This window comes from Camelina sativa, chromosome 4 (genome assembly GCF_000633955.1).
Source record: "Camelina sativa cultivar DH55 chromosome 4, Cs, whole genome shotgun sequence".
Taxonomy (NCBI): Eukaryota; Viridiplantae; Streptophyta; class Magnoliopsida; order Brassicales; family Brassicaceae; genus Camelina; species Camelina sativa.
The window spans coordinates 19252005-19263808 of NC_025688.1; the positions used below are offsets into that span (position 1 = coordinate 19252005).

At 33.7% G+C, this 11804-nt stretch overlaps 2 protein-coding genes across 3 annotated transcripts in view; both read right to left on the reverse strand.

Annotated features, from left to right (window-relative positions):
- Positions 1-4365, reverse strand: part of LOC104781230 (cation/H(+) antiporter 20) — a 6099-nt gene extending 1734 nt beyond the window's left edge. Inside the window, exons 1-5 of one of the 2 annotated variants that reach the window (XM_019244771.1) lie at positions 4050-4365; positions 2890-3924; positions 1225-1461; positions 418-1113; positions 186-334 (exon numbers count right to left, since the gene is read on the reverse strand). In XM_019244771.1, the coding sequence (XP_019100316.1) occupies positions 186-334; positions 418-1113; positions 1225-1461; positions 2890-3924; positions 4050-4229 (2297 nt within the window). In that variant the 5' untranslated portion in view covers positions 4230-4365. The remainder of the gene's footprint in view (positions 1-185; positions 335-417; positions 1114-1224; positions 1462-2889; positions 3925-4049) is intronic. The other variant, XM_010505840.2, reaches the window with a different exon arrangement.
- Positions 10319-10876, reverse strand: LOC104781231 (histone H4). The gene has a single exon (XM_010505841.1). It carries the CDS (start codon positions 10757-10759, stop codon positions 10448-10450), a length of 312 nt encoding a protein of 103 aa, XP_010504143.1. The 5' UTR covers positions 10760-10876; the 3' UTR covers positions 10319-10447.

An 11804-nucleotide genomic window follows, 5' to 3' on the forward strand; every position in this document is an offset into this window, starting at 1 on the left:
GAGAAGACTCATTAACAATTTTGGAAACTGTAATCTCCTCTACATGAGCTTTGTTATGTTGTTGAACCACAAGGATTGATGAGATTATGTGATTGATGGAAGAGGCGAGCAAATCTCCGATAGGACCTAACTCAGGATGTTCGGCCTGACGCTCAGCTAATGTCACCACCTCTGCGGACGGTAACCTTCCTCTTCCAACCACTATAAGATCAAAGTCTTTACTTTGTCCTATTGACAATATGTCTTCGATTATGTTGTTTGGTTCCTTTTCTTTGTACTCCACTAGTTCTTTCCATTTGCTCTTGAAGTCTTGCAATGACCCTTCGTCTAATTCCTAGCCCAATTAAGAAAACAAAAACGAGTGTTATATTTGTCCTAAATGATATATAAATATAGGGGAAACGAGATTTTAATTACCTTTTCTTTTTCCGGATCCACGTTGGTTGTCAAAAAGGCATAGTTCTTCTCCTTACATTTAGACGGTGCCGGTCGTAAGGTGACGGCATTAGTCTTCAACGTTTCTCTCACCAAGAACCTAATAACGGTAACTTTAACGGCCGGATGCTCAGCCATCCTTCCGCCGAGCTCTAAAGCCTCACGATCATCAGGTCCACCAAAGAAAACTACACAAACCCTTTCAACCACATTCGACCCATCGAGGCTCGAAGTTTGGGCCTCAATGGACCCAAGTCCACGGTCTACAAGAACCGCCACCGAACACGGCGCGTTCTTCAAAACCCTCTGGTTAACTAACCGCCAACCATGACCAACGTTTTCCGGTACGTTTCCATCTCCTCCGTCTTGGTGATGGTCAACGTTCCATCGTTTGTGGAAAGGTAAAAGGATCATCGTGACCCTCTTGGTCTCTGCCATGTGGCAAATGTCTTCGTGCATTGTAGGTAATGGAGAGACTGCGGTGATGGGACGGACCGCGACTCGACCTAGTTGACGATAGGCTTGGAAGCCTCCTATGACGCTGCTGTGGCACTCGCCGTGACGGTAACGGTGGACGAACGGAAACCCGTTTTTACGGGCTCTTTGCACCATTATGATTGACGACGACCTTTCCGTTAGTTCCATCAGATGCATCACGAACAGCTTTAGTTGTACTATCTGTGCCAAAATAGTTACGATTTTAAATTAGTAACCAAGACTATATAACCCCCACGAAAACAGTTTAATTAGCTGGATTGTAACGCAAACAGAGATATTAAGAAAGGTAACCTTGGTGGTTCGGATGGACTCGATGAGAGAGATGAGGGAGGAAACATTGGCTGGGCCGTGGAGGCAGGCTAGGATGCGAAGCTCTTCCTTGGCGGAGTCTTCGCTCGTCGACAAGTCCTTTAGTTTCCGGTGGGTGTCACGTGCTGGCTTGAAAATGGCCATTACACTCGGTGTCGTTATGAACGTTGTAAATAGTGCCATTAGCACTAATATTGCAAACGTCTCGTCGTTTAGCACCTATAGTTAAAGTCAAACCCACGTACGCACAGTTTAATTAATAACCACATACTACAACTAATGATGAGTAATCATTATTTGACTTTATTGTTGCAAGAAGAGATCATCTAATTTTGTTGTGCCGCATTTGCAAGTGGATCAGCACGTGGCCATTAAAGTAGACATTGGCCGATTCGAGAAGGCATTTTTATAAATTTTTTATGCATGCATGATTATTCCTTAATTGATCAATTTTTCTTTATTATCCCAAAACAATAGGAAACGAAACAACCAATAATATATTTTTACTAACAAATACTATTAGAGTAGTAATATTACTCAGCTGTGATACTCGTGGATTTCTCACCCTGTTAATTCAAGGTCAGACTAGTGGAATTCAAAAGAAAATGTTGAAATTTATCTTGCCAACAAATACTTATTAAATACTGGTTATATTACTAAATATTTGATCATCATTATATGTCGTTCCACCAACAGATACTATTAGAGTAAATAAGTTTTTTTGTATAATAATGATCTAAAGTCTAAACACCCTATAAGGCTATAACAAATATATAGAGGAGATTAAATTAATATAATAATCGTAGTTTGTTTTATATGTTTTTTCCAGTTTAAAAAAAATCTAATAACTATAGTGTTACGAGGTTTTTTTTATTCTTATGATATTCAGTAGATAATTGATACAAAAACAAAAACAAACCCTATGATATTTTTATGATATTTTGTTGGAAACTAAATTTTATATTGGTTTGAGTTTACAAATAAAATAGTTAGAGTTTAAATTTTACAATTAAAACAAAATTATCTATTGGTTTAGTTTATAAAAAACAATTTAAATTTTTAATTTTATAATAATGTATACAAATTTTCTACTCTTATTTATATAAAGAGATGAATAAAAGGATTCATTCATGTCCTTTTTATAAAGTTTTCATGCATGTATGATTATTCCTTAACTGATCAATTTTTTATTATCCCAAAACAATAGGAAACGAAGCAGCAACCAATAATATTACTCCGCTGTGATTTCGTGGATTTGTCGCCCTATTAATTCAAGGTCAGACTAGTAGAATTCAAAGGAAAATGTTGAAACGTATCTTCCCAACAAAATGTTAAATACTGATTATACTACTAAATATTTATATGATAAATTATCTGATTATCACCAACTGAAAACTATTAGAGTAAATAAGTTTTTCTTTTTATTTAATAATGATCTAAAATCTAAACACCCTATAACAAAGAAACAGATGCGATTAAATTAATATAATATATATATATATATATATATGCCTTTTCCTCGTAAAAAATAATCAAATAACTATAGTGTTACCATGTTTTTTATTCTTACGATATTCAGTAGATACTAACTGATATAAAAGCAAAAACAAACCTTAAATAATCAAGAAAAGGGAAGACAAAACCAACCTTTTTCTCCTTGCCTATGTTGAGTACAATGAGCTCCACTAAACCTTTAGTATTCATCAAGAAACCAAGTGTCAAAGCCTCTCTCGCCGGAACTTTAACCATCACCGCCACAGCAAAAGTCCCGACGATCTTTCCTGCGCAAGCAGTAACCACAACAAGACCCAACATCCCCCACGACTCAGCTCCTCTGATCTTAGCCACGTCAGTCTTCAACCCACTCGTCGCGAAATAAAGCGGTAAGAGTAAACCGGAGACAAAATCCTCAATCCGTTCAATCAATCGCTGACCGAACTCTCCATCTTTCGGTATACACAAACCGAAAACAAACGCCCCGAAAATCGAATGGATCCCAATCAAATCCGTCGCGAAACCGGAAACCATAACCCCGGCTAACGTCAAACACACGTAAGACTCACGAACGACGTCGTTCTCAGGGGATCCACGTTTCGCGACCCATTTCATTCCGGGTCGGATCACAACCAACATAAAAACCACAAACCCAAAACCCGATAACAAAACCCACAGCGACACCAACGGACTCTTCTTCTCCCCACCGCCTTCACCGCCATTACCCGCTAACGCAACCGCTAACGCCAACAAAATCCAAGCGGCTACATCGTTGAAAGCGGCCGCACCCATCGCGGTTTCTCCGATCTGAGTCGTCAAAAGCCTCAGCTCTGCTAAAATACGCGCGAGCACTGGAAACGCCGTGATCGAGAGCGCGACTCCCATAAAAACGAGAAACTCGGCGTATCCAGGTCTATCAGCGGCGGTGTAGAGAGTGTTGCGGATCACGAACGCGACACCGACGCCGCCGAGAAACGGTAGCGTGATTCCAGCGACCGCGATCCCGAAAGCGCGTTTGCCGCTTCGTTTGATCGATGATAGATCGAGCTCGAGACCGACGAGGAAGAGGAAGAAGAGAAGCCCTATGCTCGCGACGGACTCGAGTATCGGCATGCTCCATTTCGGGAATACACGGTCCATGTACGCCGTGTTTCTACCTAACGCCGACGGTCCTAGCAATATACCTCCCTGAGAAGTAGAAGAAGAAAACGATGGCACAAATAGTAATAATTAAGATGATGATTAATTATGGCAAAATATTGTAAATAGTTTTATGTATGTGAGGGTGAGAGTGTAATTATTTTTGTACGTACGACGATCTCGGCGATGACTTTGGGTTGACGGAGGGGTTTAAATAAGACGGCGAGGGAGCGACTGACGGCGATGATTAACGCCGTTTGGACGATGAGTAACGGGAAGGCGAAGTTTAAGGGGTTGTCGCCTTGCCATACTCCGTTAGATGAAGTTTTCACGGCGGTTATGTTGAAGGGCATTTTGGGGATTTCGATGACTCTTATAATGCCGACAGAAGAAAAAAAAGAAGGGAACTCTTTTCTTCGTTTTGCTAAATTTGGAACATGAGATATAAGCTCAAGTAAAGAAGAAGATGTTTTGTGCAGAAATTTATAGGCAAAAGATTCTTCAAAGAAAAAAAAAAAAAAAAAGGATATATTGCCATTATAGTACATTTTGGAAATTTAATTAGTGTTTTAGTACAAACACTATTTAGAATTGGCAAAATAGGTGAGAGAATATTTGTGTGGGAGTGTGTGTGAAATATGAGAGTTATGTGGGACCCATTTAGAAGATTGAAAAATTGTGATAATTATTTAAATAGTTGTTAATATAATCTTTTTTTAGAAAACTTTTCGAATACAAAAAAAATCTATATTTTTTTTTTTACAATTTGATATATATTTTGTTTAATAATTTTTAAATATATTATATACATCTTTTGTATCCGTACATTTAATAAAGTGTACGATTGTCTATACACATTATTAAATGTACGGATATCTGTACATCTTATTAAATGTACATATATTTGCACTATTTATTAAGTGTACAGATATCTCTACACGTTATTAAGTGTATAGATATAATGTGTATACTTAGTAATGTGTAGAGACATATGTACACTTAATAAAGTGTGGAGATATTTGTACGTTTAATAAGGTGTACATGCATTTGTACCCTTAATATTGTGTACGGATACAAATTTTGTAAAAATATTTAAAATTATCAAATAAAATACATATCAAATTATAAAGAAAAATATATAGATTTTTTTTGTATTTGAAAATTTTTCAAAAAAAAAGATTATATTAACAACTATTTAAATAATTATCACAATAAATATCACATATCTATCTTACACACATTTACACACAAACACTTTCTCACACACAAACATTCTCTCACCTGTTTTGCCAATTGTAAATAATGAATCTATCATTGTCGTAATTATGTTTCAAAAATGTATCAAAATGCCAATTAACTCAAAAAAAAAAAAAAGTTTCGTTTGAAGAAGATTAAAAAAAGTAGAAGTAATGTTGTTTCATGTTTGCTTGTAACTTGGGTGCGCCTATCTGTGCATCTCACGTGTGACTTGACCTTTGAGTGGAAGTAACTAGTTTCAAAATAGGTTTTATTTTGTTTTCCTTTCGAAAATTTTGATCAATACATTACATTAGCAAACTAGTGTTACTAAAAAATACTAGGAAATTCAGGGGGTTTTAATAAATTTTAGTACAATTTTTGGAAAGAATTACACTTTGGTTTTTATGGAAAATGTCAAATCCAAAAATCACTAGGTCTTTTAAGGGGAGGTATTGGTTTAGGATTTAGAAAGAATTTTAATGACTTTAAAAGTTAGGTAAAATATGTTGTTATTCAATCAAGACTTTTAAAAACTCTTTAAAAATTTGGTGTTATTGGTTGTGGATTTGTAAAAAGTTATCTAAAATCTTGATAAATCTAGTGTTATTGGATTAAGAGTTTTATAAAGTCATTAAAAGTTTTATGTTATTCAAGTAAAACAAAAGAATCTTAGATTGTTAATGAATTCAAATTTTATGTTATTGGTTTAAGATTTTATATCATTTCCTTCATAACAAAAGTCATGAAAAATCTTTCATCAATTAGAAAGATTTTACAAGATTAGAAAAAACAAATCATCAAGATTTTAAAAAACTTCCTAAACAATCTCTTAGAATCCTTCATTTTTAACTTTCAATTTTCTATGATTCTAACAATCAGCAAAAACATAAAGTTATTAAAATTCTTTCTAAATCATAAACCAATACCTCCCCTAAAATAGTTCATGTTTGCATTAAAAGTCTGAAAAGTTAAAAAAAAAGAAACAATTTGTGGTTGCTATTGCTATACACAACCAAAAAAAAGACAAGATTAAAATATTACATAATAGAGGGGAAAAAAAAGTAAAATACAACAATACTTCATGTTACTCAATCTCACCGCTGAAACTAATAACTGGATTATGAACGAAGTAGGAATCATGTGAGTCGCACGTGGGACGCGAGAGATCGGCGTTGACAAATGCTGCGTCGTCGTTGTGGATGGGTATATTGCAAGTGCAATTAACCAAGTGACACGTATCTATGACTTCTCTCATATGTATTCCATCCAAATCTTTCTCGACATATAGTTTTGGCATTATTTTCATTAAATAGAGCTGTTGATTTTTCCCAGAAGTGGTATCCTTTATTCAGCTTCGTATCTAAGTCTTTCCTAACTTTTTGTATCTTAGTTAAATTGTTAGTCAGGTTTGAAAAATAAGCTGTGATTATAGTTACTTTACAAGCCCAATGTAGCGTCTTACGACGAGTTACATATTAGCAACTGTAGAGAGAAAGGATCTTACACTAAAAAAAGTAGTGGACTGCCTCAAAGATGCTATAAATTTTGTAATCACACTTTATTTTAACCCATTATTTCATCGTTAGCAATTATATGTATGTTTTTCGTTGAGTAGAGTTTTGTTTAAAACAAAATTCCCACTCACACACGCCTTTTATATCGGATATTCATAAATTAATTGATGTAACAGTTTTATACGCAAACAAAAATGATTAAAAAAAAATTAACAAACAAAAAAAAAACAAAATGATTAAAGTTTTATTGATTATATAATTTTAGATTATTGTGTAATTTGTCTTTATAAAACTAGTTTATAGTGCTAATAAAAACAAAAAAACCATTGTGTCGATAATTAAAACAAAGTTTGGGTTATGCTTCATGCATGCCTTTATTGTTTTATGAACTTACAATTTACAATTTTCTACACTTTTGTTTTTGTTTTATACATGCATGCAACACTATATAAGAATTCAATATTAATTGTTTGTCCACAGTTTTGGATGTTTGCTTCATGCATTAATTTTTGGAAGTCGATTGCTAGAAGCGTATATAAACATGCACTGCATATTAACAAGACCATTATAAGATTACATGGACCGGTGTAATGTTTTAAGATGACTTTCTTACGCACCATTAGTAACATAACGCAACTAGCTAGTAGAGCTTCGTGAGATATATAGATACAGTCATACAGATAATTTCATCTTTGTTTAAAAGCTATTATTACATTAATGTTTGTTATATATTTGAAAATTTATATATTACTTTTGTATGATATATTCTTTTATAGGATGTTAATTTTTTATACTGTTTTTTTTTTTTTTTTATACTGGTTTTTTGAACATTTGATTTAGAGTGATTTTAATTATATAAAACTTTCATTTGTTTTTTCCGGTTTGATACCAAATCTCTATAGATTATGGGGAAGTGAACTACTTATGGATCTTTCGTAAGAGCATCAAGGCTAATAAGTTTGGCGGGACTAACGTCTATAGTATATACGCCATCAAAACAAAGAGATGAACGAAAATATAATGATGGAAGTTTTATACCGTCTCAAATATGTTATATCTGATCACATGTAGTTTTCTGCTATATGGTATACATTAATACATTTAGACATATAGATCATCAATTGCTATATATGCATATGTCATTTTAAACACTTCTTGGATGTACGTATCTATGCAATTTGACTGGTGGATCCTATCCAATGGAGTGAAAACAATTTTACCTTGTGTTTATTATTTTTGGGAAAACGTCAATCATATCACTTTTATAAAGTTTCAATAATGTCATAATAGTGGGAGAATTCACGAGAATGCTGATAACAAAAGAAACAACAATAAAACGAAACTGAAATATCACGAGCCGATCGTTTTACCACTTCCCTTTCTATGAAACAGATTTAGACTTTTCATGAAGGCAACTCAAAAGTGCCAAACAAGTGGTCCTCCAAATTTTGAGGAACAGTTTGTTCAATACTTAACAAGTTTGGTCTAACAATCTTTTAAAATTACAGCTTATCCCAAAAAAGCTATAGAGAAGATTCCTGACTCTGATCTATTAGTGGTCGCTCGTTTCAGTCTTTTAGAAATGGTAGTTGAATCTCAAAGTCAGATATTATACGTTGATTGTTTTTAAGCTCAAAATAATTTGTTTTATAAGATTCATTTTTCCTTTTTTCTAAAATATATAGTTTTTTGTCAATAATAATCGGGTTTGAACATAAATAAATGACCTATAGAGAATAATAACCTAAAATCACTTAGCTACAACTCATCTAATTATTATTTTTAATTATGATATATAATTTAAAAATAATTACCAAATTTTTCTTTAGAACTCAATCATATGTATTAAGATTATTTTGAGTTGGTGGCATAAGTTGAATAGTATAATATATGTATTGCTAATTTGCATGANTTTTTTTTTTTTTTTTTTTTTTTTTGTTAATTCAGAGATTAAATCCCCAGATCTATAGAGGGATTCAAGACTAATCTTTCTGGCGAGAGGGTATTCCACGGGTAGGGTCTCCCAAGTATGCAAATGGGCCGTAAGCAATGGACCCATACCCATGTGGCTAAAGGGATAAAGCCGAGTAATTCTGCTCTTCGGAAAAATGGATGGCCTATACCAAAGCATATAGTGTTTATGTTTGCATTTTAGTATAAGTTTTCCCTTTATATCATTTTATTGCATTTTTGTTTGGTATGTGTGTTTGTCTATTCGTAACATTTAGTATTTGCGTCCGAGTTCGTATTTCACGTTTTCGTTTTCCTTTTTGGTCGTGTTTGTTTTTTTTGTCACATCCATGGAGTTTGTATTTATCTTTGCATAGCGTTTGTGTTTCTAGCGTATGCATTCATGCTTGTTATTTACCATTTGCAGTCTCACTCGCGTTTACACGTCTAAAGTTTGCGTTTTCATCAGTGTTTGCATTCGCATAACATAGTCACAAATGCATATTTTTTCTTACCAAAGGATATTAGAAGGATATTTTTTTCAATTGTAGATTTTTGTCTTCTATATATATATATATACATGTATATAATCTTTTCACTGCATGAACGCTGAAGATAAATGTGTTATGTCAAATTCACATGTTGCAGCTCGTCTGTAAGTCATTTAATTTGTAGAAATGCCATTTACAAGTATAATGATTTTTATGAAGACACTCTGCCTTTGACATTGACGAGTCACACGCCCAAACGAGGTCGGCAGAGTGAAATTGTCTCTAAATCATTATGGTTTTTTTTTTTTCATTTAAATTATCATAGAAACTTGTGTATGAAAGAATCTAGCAACAATAACCAAAACATTTTTGCTCCACTGCTTTTGTATTTCTTTAAGAAGAAAAAAAAATTCAAAAGTAAAATGTCTGGTATTCTTGGTCGAGAAAAATCAGAAATGGGTCGATTTATGGAAAAACCGAAAAGTAATGTACAATGGCTACAGTGAACTGTCCTTGGTTAGAGGGTCCATATGATATAACTCATTATAAAACTTGACTTCAGTAACCATTGATTAAGAATACGTTAATGTACACTAATCTAATTAATAGTGACGTACTGACATATCGACATTGATGTAACTATATGCTTTTTTTGTACAGTTTTCTCAGTTTTAGACTTTTTAGTAATACCCATATGGCATATGGTAAAGAAAAGTATGTATTTTCGCAGTTGCTACCTCCTCTTCAATAATAATAATATTCACTTTACATAATCATTATGTATTGCCGTTGTAATACGAAACAAAAACATCTGATTTTAAGTCTTCGACAATGTAAATCTATTGGGCCACTAAATTTTTAGCCCAAAAAACTTTACTGTAAACTATTAGGCATTAGTTAGTTTCTCACCAAATTTCTTATTAACCAAAATATTAATAAAATAAAAAATAATAACTTTTTATTATAAAAGTTTCTCAAAATAAGAAAAAAAGTTTCCCAAAAATTCTCAAATTTAATGAGAAACTCTCGTAATAAAAAATTATTATATCATATTTTATTGTTTTTTTTTAAAGTGAGAAATTCCCATGCAATACTTTTACAAGCCCAAACGAGGGATTTTGCCAAAAAGTAACAGTTGAATTAAAATGTCAAAGTTGGCGTTACAAGGATTCGAACCAGTGACTTAAGATTAATTAAAATGGTGACGTAATAATAAATCAGAGGATTTTAATAAATCAACGTTTATGATTAATGATTAAACTCAATGCGATTAATTTTTTCAATACAATCAACAATTAAACTAAAGAAATCGCAAATCTGAAAACCATAGAAACTGAAGATTTTACAAAATGCGAATCGAACAACATTTGACAACTTTTAGCCGCCGAATCCGTACAGAGTCCGACCTTGTCTCTTGAGAGCGTAAACGACGTCCATCGCCGTGACTGTTTTCCGGCGAGCGTGCTCCGTGTAAGTAACGGCGTCACGAATCACGTTCTCGAGAAAGATCTTGAGTACGCCGCGAGTCTCTTCGTAGATCAGACCACTGATACGCTTCACGCCTCCTCTTCTCGCGAGACGACGAATCGCAGGTTTCGTAATCCCTTGGATGTTGTCTCGTAGAACTTTACGATGCCTCTTTGCTCCTCCTTTACCCAATCCTTTTCCTCCCTTTCCTCGGCCTGACATTTTCACCGGAAAATTGAATTTGCACTGAGAAAGTAATTGATTCTTTGATTTTGTTTTTTTGGAGCGATGTATTCGATTTTACAAAGATGGTGTGTTTTGATTTGATTGCGAAGAAATGAGGTTTTTATATAAGATGAGATGAGACGAGAAGTGCTCATGTGTGTGTTTTCAAAGTTTTTGGGAGGTTTTGAGTCGTCAGATCTAGTTTCTATCGACGGTTGGTATCATCGATCCGCGTGAGTGTAATCTAATGAGTTATGAACCGTTAGATGTATTGCTATCCGCGTCATATTGAATTATTAGATCTGAGCCGTTGATCTGGTCATTTTCAATTGGTATGAAGCAGTGTTCAAGAAAGCGGTCTAGGCGGCCGCTTAGGCGCCGTCTAGGCGCTAGGCGCTCAGCAGATGCCTAGACGACCGCTTAGACCGTCTAAAAGCACAAAATTTTTATTTTAATGTATGTTTTATTTTTAACTACATATATTTAAAATTTTAAGTTTTATATTCAGATAAATATTTATAAATGTTTATATGTTATTAATCTAAATTAAAGAAATGTATTTTTATTAATTTTAGTTTATGATTTATTATTATTTATTTCTTCTAATATATATTTTTATATAATTTTACATATAATATCATATATATAATGTTCATATTGTAAACGCCTAAACCGTCTAAAAACGTTTAAAATTCTGACTAGGCGTTCTAGGCGTTAGGCGCTGGGTCACCGCCCACATACCGCCGAGCGCTTTCTTGAACACTGGTATGAAGACGAGGGAGACGAGCAGGGAAGTTTAACGCTTAATTAAAGCGCCACTCAAGGAAATTTTTGCAATTGGGTTTAGCTGTGTGTGTGTAGCGATCTCTTAAGATAGAAATATAGGACTGAAATAACTTTTTCTTGGAATCAAAATTTTCGTAGTCAAGAAAATTGAAATTGTATTGAGAGTAGGGGAGGCTTGAATGTGAGAGAAGCTTTGTTTATGTTAGCATAATCCATCGATTGATCTTTCTATAGTTTCATAAATTTTATAACTAAA